This window comes from Odocoileus virginianus, chromosome 25, assembly GCF_023699985.2.
Source record: "Odocoileus virginianus isolate 20LAN1187 ecotype Illinois chromosome 25, Ovbor_1.2, whole genome shotgun sequence".
In the NCBI taxonomy this organism is placed as follows: Eukaryota; Metazoa; Chordata; class Mammalia; order Artiodactyla; family Cervidae; genus Odocoileus; species Odocoileus virginianus.
In genome coordinates this window covers 4,376,074-4,397,211 of record NC_069698.1, presented here as the reverse complement: position 1 = coordinate 4,397,211, position 21,138 = coordinate 4,376,074, and the positions used below count along the sequence as shown (strand labels likewise).

The window sequence follows — 21,138 nt, the reverse complement described above, 5'->3', positions numbered from 1 at the left end:
AATGTGGTTATTTTGAACCCGGAAGCCACATATACCGTCCATTCATTTGATTCCTGACATTGTGTATTCTGTTTGAAATTGAAATTACACATAAATACATACAAAGGCACATACTCTAAAACACATTCATGCATAATTAAATAGCACAATCAAAATCCTGGAATCTCAATGATATATTTTTCTCTAGGCACTGGCAATCATTTTGACCTCTCCAGTTGATAACAGCTTGCCAGACTTAAAATTTCCTGCTGACTTTTTTTACTATTTAAAAAATGTGTTATATCATAAAATATTGGGTATTAAAACCCAGTATGGGTTTAATTACCACTCAAGCATCTCATCCTGAAGTGATTAATAAGCCACAAAAATAACTGTTTCCTCTTCTCTCTGTATAGCGTTGCTATTTTTGGAAATTGGGTTGCCTATGCCAAGTTTTTTTTTTTTTTTTTTTTTGGTAGATAGACTGGGAACTGTTAACTGGTCTATCAATTCAAAGAAATTGTTGTTCCTTTATTAAAAACATACCAGATAACTAATTCCGTTTAGAGTTCTCAATCACTTCTGCTCTTGAGGCAGCCACATGAATCACGTAATTGCTTCAGATGCTCAACAGAAGCTTCCTGCTAAGAAAACCACAGGAACATGTTCTTCTCCCCTCCCTAACCCCCCTTTTTTTTTGACTAGACACAGCTTTTTAATAATAAGATTTTATCAGAATGAAGATTAAAAAATTATTAAAATGAGGATTTTATTGATAAGTAATCTTATTAACACCTATCAAACTGGAATAATTGAGAAAATTTCAATACATTCTTATTTGGAAATACTAAATGGTTATTAAAAATGAGGATGCTCAAACTGATTAACTTTTAAAGCATGAAATTTTCAGCTTATGCGTTTTAAGTGGCTGTGTTTACTGATATATTTGTATATAGAGGAAGGTACATAATGATATTATCCATTAGGATATTAGAATTGATCAAAGGATGGGAAAACAGAGGGAAAGATTATGAACAGAAGACAGTCCAGAAATGGACTTATATACATGGAATGGGGGAAAGCAGGATGATTTAATAAATGGTTTGAAATAGTTGGTTAGGTATTTTGGGGAAAAACAAATAAGCTCAATCCCCACCTCATTCCTGTGTCAGAATGAATTCCAGATTGATTAGTTATTTACATTTTTTAAAAATAATGAAGTCTTGTAAGTTCTACAAGGAAACATTAGTGAATATTTTTTTATTTTGAAGTGAAGACCTAAATATGACCCTCAAACCCAAAAACAATTAAGGAAGATAAAAAATTGCCTATATCATATTGTTTTGAAGACTTGAGAACTAGATGAATCTTGAAACTGTATGTTCATGGATCCTAATGTTAGCAACTTAGCATTAGAAGTTTATTGTCTGCAAGCATTTGGATCAACGCAAACTTAAACTGACCAGACAGGCCACCACTGTGTGATTTTTGGCAACTGCATTTATGTTTGTAGTCATCAACATGAACCATTTAAACTGGTGGTATTTAACTGTATTATTTGAACTTTCACATGAGTATGTATAAGGAGTAATTTGCTTATCAATATTACTTCAAATGAATGAATGAGAAATATTAAATAATTATGAGAAAGCATGTAAGAAACTGGTTGTGTGCAGTTCAACTTTGGGCTGGGCATAGTGGAGAAGGTGCGTCTGTGTTTTTTTTTTTTTTTTTTTTTACTGTTTTCACCTCTACAATATGCATATGTAGTTGTTTCATTGAGAAAAAATAATTTTTTTTAAGTCACTGAAAAATATTTTAGGATTTAGGTTTCTGAAAGATTTTGTCAGGTTCATAGTTATGACAATCATCTTTTAGGGGAAAGAAGTCTAGAGAGTGAAACTTGCTGCAGGTTTGTGTGCATATGTAATAGGGAGAGGCACAGATGTTGGTGACTTGTATTCCAGGTGGGTGCTCATCCCACTGAGTGACTTCGTATATGGACGGGATCCTTGGAGGCTGCGTGCAGTTAGTTTTTGAAAAATGTATGTTATCTTACGAAACAGTTTTATTCTAAATCTAAAACATTTGATTCTTACAAAGCATTCATTTTAGTTAATAATACTTCTGACTAAGGTTTATCATAGTATAGAATGTGAAATTCATATAAATTATTATGAAAAGATAGGAGGCATCAGAAAATGTCGAGACCTACATCTGGGAGGATCTCTACTCTGCTGGGAGGCGTCTTTCACATTACTCTAGTGGAAGACTTTGAGAAACACTATCCTGGGTAAATATGAACAGGTGACAATAGCTTATCATCATCTTAACACTTTATTTGGGTTTTGAGTTCTGAAATTATAAAGTGGAAGGAGGCAGATTTCAGAAAAGGCAAATTTTATTAGCAATTTAGCCCACTAGAATGAATGTTTGATTATGTTGACTTAGAGTTCTTACCGAATCCAATAAATGCCTGAGCTGGTGGATATTTTAATCATGAAAACTACAATCCAGTTAAAGTTGAGGAAACTAAATAGACTAGTTTTAATCAGATTTACTCTGACTTCTCTTTCTCTTTTCCTTTTCACTACCACAGGTCACAGTAATGAAAGGCAGTAGTAGAAATAAAGATCGCTCAGCAGAAGGAGAAGGGACCGGAAAACGACCAAAGCGCAAGTGTCTCCAGTGGCATCCGTTGCTGGCAAAGAAGCTCCTTGACTTTTCAGAAGAGGAAGAAGAGGAAGACGAAGAGGAGGATATTGACAAGGTAATTTCTCCGTTTATTGTGGAAGTTTGAAGTTTGAACCTTCATTCAGAAACTGCAGTGGACACGTGTGGTACAGTGAGTGTGTTCCTAGGAGTCTGCATCACTTGAATTCTATTTTAACTACTTTACCTCCAGTTTCATTCCAAATGCTGATGACTCTTAAAGTATCTATACTTCCTAATAATTTAGACCGGAAGCAGACCCTTCTTAATTAGTATTTCTCTCAATTCAGTAATGATTTGCAGGCAATAGTCAAATGAAGTGAGTTCATCAAATGTGATATGTTCACCTTGCACCCACCTGTTGCTCCTCTGGCCTCTCTTTCCTCCTGCCCAGCCCAGTCTTGCGGCCACAGGCAGGTTCAGTGCTGTTCAGGCCCTCATCCTTGAGGCCCTCAGAGCCCCTGGGTGCTGCCTCCCCCCGCCCCAGCCCCCCTCCTCTGGTCTCACACTGGAGCAGCCAGCTCTTGCTTAGGAAGTTGCACCATGATGCAGGTGACTAGAAAGCCACACATTCCTCCAGATCTTGGCATGACTGGTTCCTCACCTTTCACCTCCCCGGAGATGTCCCTCCCACCCAAGTCTTCCCCATCCGAGGAATTTGTCCCCTTGAACTTCTTGGTCTTTGCTTTGTGCCCTTGTTTATGTCTGTCTTCCCAGACTAGAGTGTAACCTCAGCAAGGGCAGGGTCTTCCCCTTCCTGTCGTCACCTCCTTCCTTAAAGCCCAGAACGGTGGTTGGCGCAGAGTAGATTTTACACAGTTACATGCTCAGTGGGCTTCCCTGGTGGCTCAGATGATGAAGAATCTGCCTGCAATGCAGGAGACCTGAGTTCGATCCCTTGGTTGGGAAGATCCCCTCGGGGAGGGCATGGCAACCCGCTCCAGTTTTCTCGCCTGGAGAACCCCCATGGACAGAGGAGCCTGGTGGGCTACAGGCCATGGGGTTGCAAAGAGTTGGACATGATTGAGTGACCTTCACTTTCACCTTTCATGGTCAATGGAAGAATGAATGAGTACATGTTTTGTGTCACTACAGATATTATAAACATTCTTCAATATCCACTCCATCTTTTGTCCTAGGCTTGGGTCAACTCCCTTTTTCGCTCTGCTTCTCAGGAATTATAAACGTTTTTCCTGTTTTGCAGACTTCTTCTCTGGGTACTGTTTATGGTCTCCTCACTGCTGAACTTTTCTTCTCTTTCGCAGAGAAAATAGAGGCCACCAAAAATGACTCCTTCAGCTTTCTCTACTCAGCTTTCTCTTACCTCAGTCCTTATCCATCTTTTCCTTTCCTTTTTCGGAGGAGTGGTGTCATTCTTGCTATTTGAGGAAATTGCCAAGCTTATGCTCATGCGTAGTTTGATCTTTCTCACGCATTTGCACCTGTTGATGACTTGGTTCTTGAAGCTGTCTCCTATGTCCATGACAGCACTCACTGTTATTTCTGTTCCTACCTTCCCAACTATACCTTTCTGGTTTCTTCCGTTTGTTGTCCATCTGTTATTTTACCCTCAAATCTTGATGTTCTCTGAGCCTCTTACCTTAATTTCTGTCTCCATCCTCAACCTTCCCCCTAAATTCTGGACTTGTATTTCTGACTATTTCCTTGACATATCCACTTTAAATATCAAGTCAGAATCTCAGATTGAATGTGTTCAAAATGAAGCTTTGACTGTTCTCCAAGCCCCATGCTCCTGCACCTTTCTTTCGTTTCTCAGTGAATGGTAACTCCCGCTGTCAGATTGGCCAGAGGCCAGACCTGACACCTTGTTAGTTTTCTTTTGCTCAAGTCTCTCATCTGTCCATCAGCAGGTTATCAACTGTACTTTCAAAAGGTATTCACAAGTTGACGCTTCTTTAGCAGTGTCCTGCTACCACCGTGATCCAAGCCACCCCCAGTGCTACTGCAGATTATTGTATTCTGCCTCTCTCTCCCTTGCTCCTGCCTTCTGCAGTCGTTTCTCAATAAAGCAGCCAGAGAGATCCTTCCAGAGTGACAGGTTGATTGTACTACTTTTCAGCTTCATGAGGATGGGGATTCTGTATGCTCACTGCTCTGTCGGCATCCCCTGGAACAGTGGCTGCTCCGTATCCCATGCCCAGTAAACAGTTATCTAGTAAAAGAATGAAATCATTGAGACCTCCTCTCTTTTTAGTCTGCAATCAAGAGGTCTCACACACTGTCGGTCTTACTTCTTTATGTTGGTACATCAGTTCATTATCCCAACTCAGCCTTCCCTGCCAAGAGCCTCTTCACATTCTGTCTTCTCAGTACTGATCTTTCTGCTCCCCACTGGATATAACTTCCCTTCGTTTGAGAAAAAGTGTTCTCAGTTGTGTGTGAAGGAATCTCGCTGCCAAAGTTGGACACATTCTTTCTTTTCCAACCTTTACATTCAGTGAAGACACCGGTCACTCTTGCTTCTCCCTCATTGGTGAGTTGTCTCTGTTCCCAGTTCTCCATTCTCGTGATCCTGCCTTGACTCAGGCCTGTCCCGGTTCTTGCGTGGACTGCTGGCTCAAACTTTTCATCTGTCTCTCTAGTTTTGTCTGCTGCCGGCATTGCTCCTGTAATTCCTGCTCTTCACGAATGACGGGGCTTATCCTGGAATACAGATCTGGCAGCGCCTTTTCTCTGCTGAAGCCACTCCTGGCCCCTTGGCTTCTAGTAGCGGCCTCAGATTCCGGTCTGGTGCTCGTTAGTGTTGGCTTGTTGCAGAGTGTTACTTGGCCTCTGGTGAAAGAAAAAAAAAAAAGTCCAGATAATTATTCATTTCGATTTAATTTATATACCGTGCACTTGTTTGTTTACTTACTTTTCAGTTAGTTAATTTAATGAAATAATTGCATTAGAAGTCAAAAAAATTCTGTTTTTAGCATTCATACTTGACAGAACAAAAAGTTCCAGTCTATGTTGGTCCCCTTCAAGGGGTTTTTTTGAGTCGTACAATCTGAAGCCCCTCAATTACAGGATTAAAGGCACTTATTTTTCTTTTGCGTTTTTAAGAAAATGACAAAGCACATTGTTCATGAAACGGCCCATACCTCCACTCCAACCGCAACTCTGGTTCTCCGTTCTCGTGTTTTGCACACTGGCTCTATTAAACTGCACAGAAGTGTCCAAAAGACCATTGAGCCTCAATCTTTGCTCGCTCCCCGTGACCTTGCATTGACTACCTTATATACTCGGGCTTGTCTTTCAAGATTTAGCCCAGGCGATGCTTTTCTAAGGGAGACTTTTCTGTTGTTCTACCAATCCACTAGTGTTTCATTATCACACTGCTTTCTTGTTGCAGTCATCATCCTGCTTTTTAATTTATTTGCTTTTATGTCTTTCTCCTCTCCCAAAACAGTGAGCTCCTGGGGCCAGGATCTTGTCTTATTTATCTCTTTTTCCAACTCTTGTCTTGAGTTCTATAATTTAGTCACTGGATCAAAGTTATTTTTTCTGAAGGGAAAATAAAATTACTTCCTCACCCTACATAATACATATTTTTACGCCTGATTTTTCTGTAACTTCTTAGTCAGTTTCAGAATGAAAGATAAATATTCGTTGAAAACATGTCATTGTTAATGATTATATCTGTAACAAGGAAGATAGATCTGTAGCCTTCACGCCGGGTAATAATCCCTAATGTACTTCCAGATCAGGTAGCTCTGACTTCGAGATTTTTCTGTACTATTTGTGTCTGAAGACAATTGGTGGTTAATTAAATGCATATACAATGCTTAATTTAAATTTAAAAGACTTTTAAAAAACATTTAGTTGGATTAAATTAGTGATTTGTCTTAGAGTGTCTGTAACAGTTGCCCAATAAACATGATATAAAAGAAGCTGATTGCCTTATTATAGTAATGGTCTCAAAGTGTGATCCTTAAACCAGCAGCATCAGCGTAACTGCACAACTTGTTAGAAATACAAACCCTCAAAGTCCACTCCAGACTTACAGAATACGAAACTCTGGCAATGGGATTTAACAATCTGTGTTTTAACAAGACCTCCAGGGATTCCTATGCCCACTTAATTTAAGAACTACTGCTCTATTGTATGTATAATGCAGTCTGACAGCTTTTTTGATCCTTCTCGATTTTAACTATGAAACCGCATTAAAGGAATGGTTTTAGTAAGCATTCTGGACTTCTGTTTGTGGTTGCAGTGTTTCCAAGAAATACCATGGAATCATATTTTAGCCTCAGAAGATACTTAACAGTGTTATTATATTCTAAGATTCTGTGGTCAGAGATGTGCTTTAAGAAATTAAACCTGCAGCCGTGCATAGGGAGTGTTATAAGGGATTAAAAGCAGGAAGATGAAGCCATAGGCCAGAGTGCTAGTAGGACAGTGGCAATGAGGATTACACAGATGGACAGGATCAGAGCTTTGCAGAAGTCCTTGAAGATCTTGAATTGAATGAGATGCTTAGAAAAATGGAGGATTCAAAAGCAGTTTTGAAAGTTTAAGCCCTATCACCATAGAATTTCAGTAGACAAGAATGTGTGATTATCTATAGACTTGAAAATTTACTTGCATAGTTCTTCCTTCAAATAATGTCAGATGTCTGTTTTGATTTTTATGGTAGGAGGCTTCACTCTGATGTGCACAGAAACATTAAATAGTCTGTATTAGATTTTTATTCATTTTCACATTATTAGCTGTACAAAAGCACTTTCCAAAAAGGAGACAGACAGAACCAATATTCATGTATCTTTATGAGGATATTGTTGTTAACTTTGAGACCCATATACTATGGAATGGGTTTAATCCTTTATCCAGTGGTTAGTTAGGTACTAATATTATACAAGACATTAAACTAGGCACTGTGTATGAGGGAAATAAGAGAGGTTTTGTCCTCAAAGAGCTCACTGTTAGTGAGAGAAAAAAATCAGGCAATTATAACAACAATGTAATATATGCTATAATAGAGACATGCACAGGTTGCTATAGAAACTCAGCAAAAGAAAACATTGTAAGTTGGTTACCAGCCACAAATAGTGGTTGATAGTTTTTTAACCCCCCCCCCCATTTATAAATTGTTTAAATAGAACTAAGGAAAAATAAAATTTAAAAACAAACACTAATTGTTAAAAACAGAGTTATCTAGGATATGTTAAACATTTTGGCTTTTGTTTTGTTGGTAATAGGTTCAACTTCTTGGGGCCGATGGCCTAGAGCAAGATGTTGGTGAAACTGAAGATGATGAATCACCAGAACAGCGAGCCCGGAGACCAATGAATGCATTTCTCTTATTTTGCAAACGTCATCGCTCTCTTGTACGTCAGGAACACCCCAGGCTTGATAACCGAGGTGCTACCAAGATACTAGCTGATTGGTGGGCTGTTCTCGATCCAAAGGAAAAGCAGAAATACACAGACATGGCCAAGGAGGTAGGTTACAGTGAGGAGGCTTTGTGGTAACTGTGAACAGCCAATCCTGCAACCCCCATTTAGCAGAGTCCATGCTAAAGGTCTAGCAGCAGCATGAAGGTGAATCCCGAATCAAGTGTTAAATGAAGACATACAAGCTTTGTTCCTATTCCTGGGTTCCACGTCCACCTTGCAAATACTGGTGAGGTGCCAAAAGAAACCTCTTGCCGAGAAGTTTTTTCTCACTGTATGTATTGCACTGATGGCCATGAGGGATGGATTTTTAGGAATGGTGATTTATTTATTATGAATGATTTTTGTTTTTAGTTTTTCTAGGAACCCAGCTTTTGCTGTCAGAGCATGCCATGGTGAAGATGACAATCTTGATCTAGTTCTAAAGCTAAATAGCTTTGCAACCATATCTAAGTTAATTTCTGGGTCTCAGTTTTTTGTGGTTTTTTTTTTCTGTTAATAAACAATGTTATTAGAAAGAGAAAGTTGGAACAAAATTTGCATCCCTTCCAGCACTAATTTTTTTTTAAATTTTGTAATATACACAGTTATCAAAAGATATGCTTTGATTTGTTTCTGTGGGTAGTAAGTACAGCATGAGTATTCAAAGCCAGTCAAGGAACTAATGGCAGTGGAACAGGACAGACTGTGGTGTGTGCATGCATGTAAGCACTGTGTAAGCAGTAGCTTTCTACACAGGAATGCTTTCCAGAGAAGTGGAGTGTATGTTACAAAATGTGACTTAATTTATTCAAAAGTTATATCCTGATCTGTTTCTAAAATAATCTTAAGTTAGTGTGAGTTCTTTGTACATTTAAAATGTATTGTGTAATGGATTTAGCAAGTAAGGGGAAAGCAAAGCAATATCATTGTGGTTAAACTTGAAAGAAATAATTCTTCCTATATTTCTTTAGAGTTACAACTTGCAAATAATACTGATTCATGAAAAACCCCAGCCACCCAAACATTTGGTTAAGTTCTATGACAAGATGGTACAGCAGGGGACAAATACAGAGTTTCAAGTGAGATATTTTACTAGACATCTCAGTATGTAGAAAAATAATTCTTTCAATTGCTGTGGTTTTATTGAGTTACTTAACCAGGCTAACATGGAACATAAAAATTGCTTACTCAGTGTTCAGGGAAATTTGAATCCAGAATAAATGATTAGCATAGTTGTTGTGTGATTAATGATCACATAAGGCTTCAGGAATTAACTGTATTGTTAAAGACAGAATTTTAACTATGTAGAGCATCTAGCAAATTTAAAATCAATTCCAGTAATCTACATGATTTTAAATGCTACTGGAGATTTTCATTCTCATAACAGTAATTAACAGTAAAAGATTCCCATTAAGTAGCTTTAGATCCTTTCACAGTCATGCTTCTGTGATAAAACAGTTAATCCGAAACCTCATAGGGAGTTGCATAAGCTTCCTATAATTAAACTCTTGAGTTTGTTTTTGGATTACTGTTTTTGGGTGACATGCAGCCTGTCCCGTAATTGTTTACTTTCTCAAATACTGCTAATTGATAAACCCAATAGGTGGCCACTTGTAAGAGGGAGGAAGTCTTATTTTCATACAGGAATTCCTTTACTAGTCACTAAATTAGCTTCACAATATTTGCCATTGTGGTGAGTAATGAAATCTAAATCTCACAAGGTGTGCTGTGCCCTCGTCCCCCGGCCCCCGCAAACTACTCCAGTGGAGACCCCAACTGGATCTTCCACCCCACAACTCGCCTTGCTCATAGTTGCTCTTATGAAATGTCTCACTTCTGGTGCCACGTGTGGAAGGTTCAGCTGCTTTCAAAATCCTTATGCAATTGGTTTCTAGTCGGAAGTGATAACCTGTTTCCACCTACTTACTGAATGGTTTTGAAATTACAAACGAGTGCAGGTAATTGGGCTGGTGTTTTTTTTGTGTGAATATTACAGCCTTAATTGAAATGTCACTTGTTTTTTCGCTTGTTAAAACTTTCTCTGACTCATTACTTGCTGTCTGATTATTTTCTATTAGTGCATCTGGTGAGGGGAAGTACCTCTTTGGGAATTTTTCAGTTTTTTAAATTATTTCCCAGGGCTGATTTGTATTGTGGTGGGGGGGGGGGGGGGAGTTGAGTGAAGGTTTCAAGTTTTCTGAGGGTTTTAACCTGTCCTAAGGGTATAACCTGGATTCCTTTCTTAAATTCAGCAGCATGCCTGATGGTGCTGCAGGCATTCATAGCTTCTAGCTTCTGCAGCTGCCTGCTAGTAGACTCAAACTGTATTATTGTTCCTTTTAACATCTTTATGTACACATTTGTACAGATGTGCAAATGTAAGTCTGCATTTTTTACTGGAACATTTCTGGAAACTTCTACTTGTCACTTAAACTAATGATCATAATTAATTAATGGACAGTCAAGATAGAGGATCACCCATGCTATTCAGATAGAGAGAGTCTCAATGCCAAAGAGAGGGGAGGATCTGGGAAGTTCAGACAATTTTGAATGACCTTTATCCCACCCGCTTTGGTTTTTGTAGCCTAGGCATGGGACAAAATGTATGCATTTATTGACTAGTTAGTTCATTCCAGAGTGGATGTGTTACTTAAGCATAAATATTTAAAGTCAGTTATGATTGTCCCTCGGGGCTTCCCTGGTGGCTCGGAGGTAAAGAATCCACCTGCCAATGCAAGAGATCCTTCGGTCGGGATCCCCGGGTTCGATCCCTGGGTTGGAAAGATCTCCCGGAGAAGGAAATGGCAACCCACTCCACTGTTCTTGCCTGGGAAATCCCATGGCCCAGAGGAGCGTGGCAGGCTACCGTCCATGGGGTTGCAAAGAGTTAGACATAGCAGCAACAAGTGTTCCTGTTCTTCAGAGCAGGGACCTAAGGCTGTTTGGAGTTAGTATCTTGACCAGTCATAAAGCTGTGGACCCTGGGATAGTCTTCCCTGTTTGCTTCTGGCATCCTTGTAGTGTATGTTGCTCACTTTAGATGACTGGGAGACAAGAGATTTGAGTAAGAAGTTAAAAATGGTAACTGTAAAAAAATACCATGGTCTCATGGGAAAAGTCTGCTTGTGCTGGGGTTGGGGGTATTTCAAAAGGCTTTATGAAGTTGTTAGTAGAATTTGGTATGTCCCTTGGCACAGGATTCAGAAGAAAGGCAAGGATACGAGCAGATAGGGAAAAATAAGAACAACTTTAGGAATGAGAAAGTTTTACCGGAAGCCTGAGCTGTTTGCAGGCAAGTAATAGGAAATGATGATATAAAAGCGAACATCTTGAGAAACTGGCCTGAAAAGTTGGAAACTCGGTTGTACGTTAATAAAAGAGCAATGGAATCATGCAATAAAATACAGTTTAAAAGTAACCTCATTGATCCCCACATTCTTGAGGAACAAGTGTTACATTTGTTATTTCCATACAAGAATTATTTTATAATCTGTAATTTGGTGAGAGTTTTGTGAACAATTGAGTTATAGTCACGTTTTCATCTGTTTATTAAATGATTCTTAACCCTTCTGTTCTTTGGAACTTCCACTTTGGTTTTCCAAGAATCTTTTTTGGGTCAAGCCATAGCTTGTCAATTGACATTTCTTTCCTCTATCAGACACTTTCCGCTACCTCTAATGAAGTAACTTACTCTGTGTGGGTTTTTCTGAGTTTGACTTAACTGGGGCCCCAGCACTTTAGGGAGAGGTGGGTAGCAAAACCAAAGATTTGGGCTTCACGGTTCTCAAATTTCTTGTTTCTGAGGCCTTTCCCATTCCTGTGTTCTGGATGTCAGGACTTTCTTATTATAAAAAAAAACACTCCTGTTTATTTTTTGAAATAATATCAATTTTTGACTATTGCTTTATTCTCTCCAGGATTCTGACTCATTTAATCCTAAAAATAATCCCACAAAGTAGATACTATTTTCTGAAAGCTTAAGATTGAGGACACTGCAGCCCAGAGGAATTAAGTGACTTATCCAAGGCAGCACATTACTAGCAGTAGAGTTTGGGTAGCCTTCTGCATTTTCAGACCTTCTGAGTTTCCACATTTGAAAATTGACAGTTGAAGATGCCTGCCCTCACAGGGTTGAGGTTAAGATGCAAGTAAGGCATTGTGTACACAAACATGAAGTTTAAAATGCTATGAAATATTAGCTGTTCCTGATAAGCTTATGTTTGTATTTCATACTTCTTTACCTAGTAATTTTTAAACTGTTTTCATTAGAACCTGTTAACACACTGAAGTGCTACTAAAATATACAATTAATCTTTGAAACATAGGAATCAACAAAACTAAAAGTATCATTTGCCCAGCTTGGCAGATACTGTCCAATGTGATTAATAATTCCTAACAAAATAGATGTTCCATTAAGTGAGCTAACTACTTGATTTCAGAAATATCAGTCCATTTGCTAATTGTTAATTGTTTTTCTAATTTGCTGATTGTTTTTCTGGGATTCTCTTGCTTTTTCTATGATCCAATGGATGTTGGCAGTTTGATCTCTGGCTCCTCTGCCTTTTCTAAATCCACCTTGTACATGAATTATCTGTTAATGCATTTCCAGAAATGCAGATAATGTTTGCTTACCCAGACCCCTACCATCCTTTTATAAAGTGCCAAAATTAAAGCTTAAAAGAAATTCTGAAATTTTTATTTTTAATCAGTGCTAACTGATTAAACAGACTTTCTCCTCCTTAACCCAAATTAGGGAGGAAAATTGTCCTTTAAAAAAATTTATATGTGGAAATGAACTCCTGTCTCTGAAGTAATCCTTACAGGGAATTTAGGCAAAACCATATCTGTAGCCAACTCAGTTATTCCTTTATGACTTTTCTGCAAGAGAACCAAATAACTTCCTGGTCACTTATTCAAGTCACTTTTTGAAATGTATGGCTTTTACTGGAGTGGCTTTATCATGAAAGTTTCTTAGGTTAGTGTATAATTTAAAATACTTCAGTTCTATCAGATACATAAACTTAATTCATCATCCTGTCATATAAAGGTCTGATTCATTTTCATCCTGTTAAAATGTCTAGTAAGAATAATTCAGACCTATATGATAAGTTTTAACATTTTATGAGGAAAGGTTCCTAGAACTAGGGAAGTACTAATTAGTGCCACTTCTCAAATATCTTCCTCTCATCTTCCACCCTGCATGTGACTTCTGCCTGCCACTATGAGGAGGTGCAGTTGTCTCCAAATTCATTAGCCATCTCAAAATTTATTACGCTAAAGATTCACTTAGTCCCTGCAAAGTTACAGAATTTAAAATGTATTATGCCTTTTTTTGAAAACAAGATAATTACTGAATAATCTCATATAATTGTGGTAGATTATTTTTTTTATCGTGGTGATATTTCACATATTTGCACCAGTATCAGCTCTCTTTATTTGTATAGATATTCCTAGGGTCCCTTATTACTTTACCTCAACAGGGTTATTATTCTCTCTCTCTGTTGAGAAGAGCTAGACTGCAAGAAATACTGCCGGACTTTTTGAGCCAGCCCTCCCGCCCCACCTCCAGTTAAGAACAAATACTTGGAGAACAATTAATAAGTACACCTTTCCTTAAGATGCTGTCTAAGATCAAATTTCCCATTCTTATAAATGATCTGTGAAAGTAATTTTGAGAACCAGTTTTTTAAAGATTAACATAATACTGTCTTTTGGTTTATATTAATGCCATTGTCATATATAAAGTAGACCAAATACTGCGTCAAGGATATGTATTTAATACTATTACTGAATAGCAGTGGTGTATTATCATTGCTAATGAAGTCTGGTGGTGGTTGAGATTGGAGAGAGGAGGGCCAACATTTACTCATAAGCACCTTCTGTAAGTCAGGAACTGTGCCTATAAAGTCGATTCACTTAGATTATCTAATTAGTTAGAAATTTGCAAAATAAAAAAGAATTTAGTAAGGGAGTTTTTATTTTAATGGGAGATGTTTGAAAATAAGAATTATAGCAAGAGGTTAGTTACCTCGGGGATAGGACCGATAGCCTGTGATGGATGTTTGTGAAGGATAACTGAGCTTCCCCCTCTACCCCCAGCAGGAGAGCCCTCCCTTGGGATCCAGATGAGTGGGCCTGTCTCTTTGGTCCTTTCAATCTTGTGCTGATGGATTTTTGCCCACATGGTTGACCAGCGTGCTGATAGTTTCACTCAGCTATTTGCTTCAGACTATATATAGCTGTTTCTGATTTCTCCCTTACTCAGCTTTCTCTGTAATCCCTCTCCTAATAACCTCATCACAACAAATGATTCAGCCTTTCTGTTGTCTCCTATAGCTGCATCAGAACCAGTGATTGATGGTGTGCTGGGCCCCCAGGACGGACACCCTCATGCCCTGCGGCACCTCCTGCTTCCACCCCCACTTGGGGTTCATACACTGCCTGTGCCGGCCTGTCTGTCCGTTCCTGAATTTATGGCTTCTCCATCTAAGCTCTAAACTTCGTAAGGACAAGGGCTGTTTGTTCTTCTCTTGTCTCCTTCATTCTTAACCCTTTGCTGTCTCATTTTACATTGCGTTTAAGAATATACAAGATTAATATTGCGGTTCATTTACATAGTATTGATCCTCATACTGAATTCTCAGTTTCCATTTTCCATAAAACCCCACATACTCCAGGCCTGTCTTCTGCCATTTGTCCTGCACATAGGTAGCTTCAGTGGTTATTGTTCAGTTGGTAAGTCGTGTCTGACTCTTTGCAACCCCATGAACTACAGCACACCCAGGCTTCCTTGTCCTTCACTATCTCCAGAAGTTTACTCAGACTCATGTCCATTGAGTCTGTGATGCCATCCAACCATCTCACCCTGTCTTTCCCACCATTAGGACATTTTCCAGTGAGTTAGCTCTTCACATCAGGTGGCCAAAGTATTAGAGCTTCAGCTTCACTATCAGTCCTTCCAATGAATATTCAGGGTTGATTTCCTTTAGAATTGACTGGTTGGATCTCCTTGCGGTCCAAGGGACTCTCGAGTCTTCTCCAGCACCCCAGTTCAAACGCAGCCTTCTTTATGGTCCACTTCTCACAGACCCACTGAAAAACAGTTATCATGCTGGAGCCGGGGGAATGTGGAACGTGTATTAAAAGAAGTGGTATGTTTGAGTGGCTGATTGTGGATTGCAATCAATTTGGAAACAGAGACTAATTCATGCTCTTTTCATGCCCCGTGTTTAACCAGTGTCTGTCATCTAGTCCTTATAAAGTATTGGAGATGGAGGTGACTGAGCAGGTAAAATAAGTGCAAGAGAAAGCGATGTTTATGGTCAGTGATTGTCACCGCTTTACGTTGTCTTCAGCACAACTGCATATCATAAGTTAGTTTAAGCTAGCCCTTATTAATACCATCAGTGCTTTTAAGAATAGTCAGTGCTGGTAATAATTCATTCATAAGAATGACAGTAAGTTGTTTTCATTGCACATGTAGATTTTCATCAAAGCAAATTGGTAAGTGATTCTTAGAAAAGGATATAATATTTCCTGAGAAAGAACTATATTATCTAGCAGATTGACGACATAGGAAGGGAAGAAGGTGACACCTGGAAACAGAGGAAATCTGAAATCTAGTGACATCCATCCATCTAGGATCTTTCACAGTTGGGACTTTTTCTTAAAAAAAAAAAACAAAACACCAGAAGTATCAAAAACTTTCTTTTAAATGTCTTGTGACAGATATGTTACTTTGATAGTCCTTTGTTACTTTATAGAGTGGTGACTTTTATTCAAATGACTGTTCATCCTACTGTTGCAGCTTGTGTGCCTTTTGCTGGGACAGAATGATGATGCATGGTGTCTGCTACTTTGGTTTTCATCTCACCCTTTCATTTGTCACTTTCCACCTCCAGACAGCAAGCGAAACTGTTTGTCTGCCTCAGCTTTACAAACATGTAAATCCCTCTCATGCATGTGAATGTGTTTGTATAGAGTACCTCTTACTTTTGATTGATACCCCCCAATTTTTTTTTTCATTTATTTTTATTAGTTGGAGGCTAATTAGTTTACAATATTGTAGTGGTTTTTTGTCATACATTGACATGAATCAGCCATGGATTTACATGTATTCCCCATCCCGATCCCCCCTCCCACCTCCCTCTCCACCCGATCCCTCTGGGTCTTCCCAGTGCACCAGCCCCGAGCACTTGTCTCATGCATCCAACCTGGGCTGGTGATCTGTTTCACCCTAGATAATATACATGTTTCAATGCTGTTCTCTTGAAACATCCCACCCTCGCCTTCTCCCACAGAGTCCACAAGTCTGTTCTGTACATCTGAGTCTCTTTTTGTTTTGCATATAGGGTTATCGTTACCATCTTTCTAAATTCCATATATATGCGTTAGTATACTGTATTGGTCTTTACCTTTCTGGCTTACTTCACTCTGTATAATGGGCTCCAGTTTCATCCATCTCATTAGAACTGATTCAAATGAATTCTTTTTAATGGCTGAGTAATATTCCATGGTGTATATGTACCACAGCTTCCTCATCCATTCGTCTGCTGATGGGTATCTAGGTTGCTTCCATGTCCTGGCTATTATAAACAGTGCTGTGATGAACATTGGGGTGCACGTGTCTCTTTCAGATCTGGTTTCCTCGGTGTGTATGCCCAGAAGTGGGATTGCTGGCTCATATGGCAGTTCTATTTCCAGTTCTTTAAGGAATCTCCACACTGTTCTCCATAGCGGCTGTACTAGTTTGCATTCCCACCAACAGTGTAAGAGGGTTCCCTTTTCTCCACACCCTCTCCAGCATTTATTGCTTGTAGACTTTTGGATAACAGCCATCCTGACTGGCGTGGAATGGTGATACCCCCAAATTTATTCTGCTGTGTGATGATAAGTTCTAGTTTGGATCTGGCCTTGGTATCCCGTTTTAATTATTTTTGTAAGAAAAGTAGAACTCATCTTACTGTATCTTCCTTCCGCATGTACCTATATATCAGTGTGCAGATGCACAGCTTTCAGTTTAACAACAGGAAAAAGATTATTCAGAAAATTTGAATCAAAGGTAACTCTGGGCGGTCATACTAAACCATTGCCTACTAACTTTGCATTATGTTGTCTACAGTACAATTTTCATTTATATGATTTAAAGTGAAGTGATGTTTATTAGTTTGATCAGATATACTGTTTTAACACTAAGGGTAAAGGAACTTCTTTTTTAAATGGGTTAGTTTAAAAAGCTGTTTCAATCTTATACTAAATTAATTTTACACACAGTATTCATTTTGAAAAGCAAGCTTTATAGGATTGAACAGATAATATTAATTAAATAAGGTATCTAACAGTAATAACGAAATCATTGAAGAATACATAAAAATATATTCTATCAAATGACATAATTTTGGTAATAGAACATGAATAGCATACACATATTTTATTTAATTTTATTGTCGGGAAAGGGGGTGGCAGAGTTGGGAAAGAGGGAGAAAACCATAGAAAAATAAAGGAGAAAAGAAGATACCGTAGGCTGAAAACCTCCACGTTGTGATGGATTAATTGCGACCTCACACATCACAGCTCTCTTTACGTTTACTCCAGTGATCACATGCGTTCATTGCAAACCCCTGGGATGTGATCAGGTGCAGTTACGCTTTGTAGCTTTAAGGAGGAACTGAGGCTGAGGAAGGTTGTGCAACTTGCTTAACGTCCACCACTGACTCACAGCGGAGGTGGGTTTGAACCCAGGTAATCAGACTCTGTGTCCGGGACTCTTGCTCCTACATGCCCCTGCAGATAACTGAGAAGTTCATCATCATGCGCTGCCATGCCACTCTTCATCTTGGTTCATTTATCCCACAACTGATGACATTGCTCTGTAAGATTTGCCTGTATTCACCTGTACAGTAAAGCTTGTTTTAAATTTTAACTTACCAAATTAAGCAGTGAGCAGAATCTAGTTATTGACCCTAGTATTGACTCACGTTTGTAATGTGCATCTGATACCTGCTTTGAAATAGATACACATGACAAATAACATGACAGATAACTCCCTTTCTCCACCAAGATCAGGCGGAGATCTGAATTTGGATACTGGAAAGAGAAAAGAATAATGAGAGCTGAAAGACAAAATTTGTTGCCTCTGAACCCTCATCCCACAAATGAACGTTCTAGTAGATAAACTCATGTCCTAGCTCTAAAGCCCCGTACGGAGGTTGTCATTCTTCTACAAGGAAAGGCACAGAAGTGGTTTTTTTTTTTTTTAATTCAGTATCTTAATAGAGGAGTAAGGTGAAGGCTATTAGAACCTGGCCAATCTATGTGTTAATTAAAATATGTTGTCTGTTCTTTATTTATAGTATAAAGATGCGTTTATGAAAGCAAATCCCGGCTACAAATGGTGTCCTACCACAAACAAGCCTGTGAAATCCCCAGCACCTACCACTGTCAATCCACGAAAGAAACTATGGGCCTTTCCATCTGAGTCTTCAAGAGACTTGCCAAGCCCCAAGAAAACAAAGGCTGAAGAAATGCCTCAGCTTAACTTTGGAATGGCCGGTGCGTTTAAACACTAATTTTCCCTGTTCTTTAAGACTAGGGCAGTTCATGTAGGCAGTATTTCTAACAGGTAATAGAGAGGGAGAGAAAAGCAAAATTTATGACTGATGGGAAGTAATGGCAAAAATGTACCATAGCTTAAAGCTCTGGAGTATAACATGTTTTAGAATGTGTGTGTGTGTGTGTGTGTATATATAATTAAAGAAAGGAGGGTTAGACCAAGTGGTGGAGCTGTTGTAAACACCTGTGGATTCCTGACAGTGATATGGAAAAGCAGACAACAATGTGGAGACTGTCAGGAGCTCAAGGATTTTGTAATGTAACAAAATAGCGTACACACTCGCGCCCACTATTTAGTTGTTCCCCATAAGCACCTTCTCTGGAGAAGAAATGGCAGCCCACTCCAGTTTTCTTGCCTGGAGAATCCCATGGACGGGAACCTGGCGGGCTACAGCTCATGGGGTCTCAGAGTCGGACACGGCTGAGCCTCTAACACACACTGTAAGCACCTTAGTTGAGTTGCATACCTAAGAAGCCACAATTATGCAGATCGTTTGAGGATATGAAACATCGAGGGCAGGAGGATGAACAGCACCATCACAAATCTAGGATGGATCTGACAGCTGTTTGTTTAGCGGTAATTGCCGTCCCATTCCTTTACGGGCCCGGCAAATTGAACATTCCAGATGGTCCCATTTGTTCTGAGCCCTTAATATTCTCTGGGTGGTCAGGAATGTTACAGCATTTATTACCACGAAATAAAGTGTTTGTATTCACCCTGCAAATGGTTCTGTCTTCCTAGCTATTATAATACCATAATCAAGAGAAGTTTCCAGGATGAGTTAGGGAGGCTGGGTAGGATGGAAGCGTTGAAACTGGTCTGGAGCTAGAGGGTTCCCGTGTCATTAGTACAAACAGATTTTCTTCAAAATGGGAGTTCTGAACAGCTTGCAAAATAGAAAGCTTGGAAATGGAAGTTGAGCAGCAACTCAACTGCTCACAAGTGCCATTGTGATGACACTTCACTTTTTAATCGCCAGCAGGCCTAATGAGATTTAACAGTTTGATGTGTGACTTGTGGCATCTAATGATGTGGTGGTGTCACTTGTAAATCTAAGAAATGCAGTCTGACACCATGGCCATTCTGGGGGAACACAGTCTTCAGGTGATTGTTATGTAAATATCTGTGGTATAATTCTAGGTGAGTTTACAAAGTGATGCTTTGCATATCTCAGAGGAATCAGAATAGAGATCTGTCCTTGTTTCAGCTGTTACTTTGTACAATTTAAGCTTCAACCTGCTTGCTGCTTCTAGAATCCCCAGATTGTGTCAGTAAGAGTTTTTAGAAAATACTTTATCATCAGGACCAAATCAGAGTATATCTTGACTGGCTTCTAAATGAATTCCTTTGATTAGCATGTATCTTCCATTGGTTTTTCTACCACTTCTAAGTCTGGATCAGCCCTTCTAGGTTGTGTTTTTGTTTTTGTTTTTGCATACAGTGGCTATTCACAAAGCTATGAAAGATGTCTGTCTATAGCATTATTTCTGTTAGTTTATTAGTCTACTTGTTATACCCACAAATTCAAATTGGGACCTAGGTTTCAACCAAGATACTTACAGGTCAGCTTTTAAAAACAGCATTCTTCTAAAAAAATATAGAAAAGAAGGAAAAGAACTTTATCTCATTTATCTCATTATGTAAGGGCCTGTGATGGATGTTCGAAATCCATGATCACAGCCCTTGTTAAGCTACTGTATAGCTGATAACGTTGGTCTGATGTTCCTTTTTAGCACAACGATAGCAAACTAATTTGCCGTTAATTAAAACATGGTTCTTAGCTGTTTAAATCTAGAGGAAGAAGCTGTAGGGCTTTTAGAGGCCAGTTTAAGCTTACATGGAATTTCATTTTATTTTGTTTTCCCTGTAGTCCCTGTCACGTGACATTTTGCATTTTTTAATAACCCCAAAGCCGTCCAGTGTGTGATATCCAAGAAGGAAAAGAGTTTAAGTTCGTGCAGGTCCTCTGAGTGAAGGGAATGCATGCTAGTTATATAAATGTAGTTTTGATAATATGCAAATAACATTATATAGGTGTAATGTTATATGTATATGTATATAATATATACATATGTTATAAGTATATGTTAATATAATTAACGTAAAGGATGATAGTACTTTCTTGTCTGTGTTTTACTTTCTGTACAGCAAAGTCACATTCGTCTACAACATAGATTATCACGGACGTATGTTCATATTTTACTTAGTAATTTGAACTAACACATTTTTATCTTTACTAGAAAGCAATTCTTCAATCCTTCTTATCTCTGGAATGACAGTTCCAAAAGTATCTGGCTGCCCTGAGAACTAAAGTTCACTTTTACTTTCCACCTAGTTCATTTCTCCTCATTTTTATTTGCCAATAGATTTAAGTGTCAGTTTTAGCAGCCACAGTAGTTCATAAACTTAACATTTAATTAAGGATTGAATCTGTACAACAGAGAGCCTTGTTTTAGC

General features: G+C 38.7%; 1 protein-coding gene across 1 annotated transcript in view; it reads left to right on the top strand.

The window, feature by feature from the left end:
* BBX (BBX high mobility group box domain containing) overlaps positions 1-21,138 on the top strand; it is a 283,080-nt gene that overhangs the window by 188,284 nt on the left and 73,658 nt on the right. The window contains exons 4-6 of the mRNA XM_020883608.2: positions 2,579-2,749; positions 7,893-8,135; positions 18,422-18,620. Coding sequence (XP_020739267.1) covers positions 2,588-2,749; positions 7,893-8,135; positions 18,422-18,620 — 604 coding nt within the window. The 5' untranslated portion in view covers positions 2,579-2,587. The remainder of the gene's footprint in view (positions 1-2,578; positions 2,750-7,892; positions 8,136-18,421; positions 18,621-21,138) is intronic.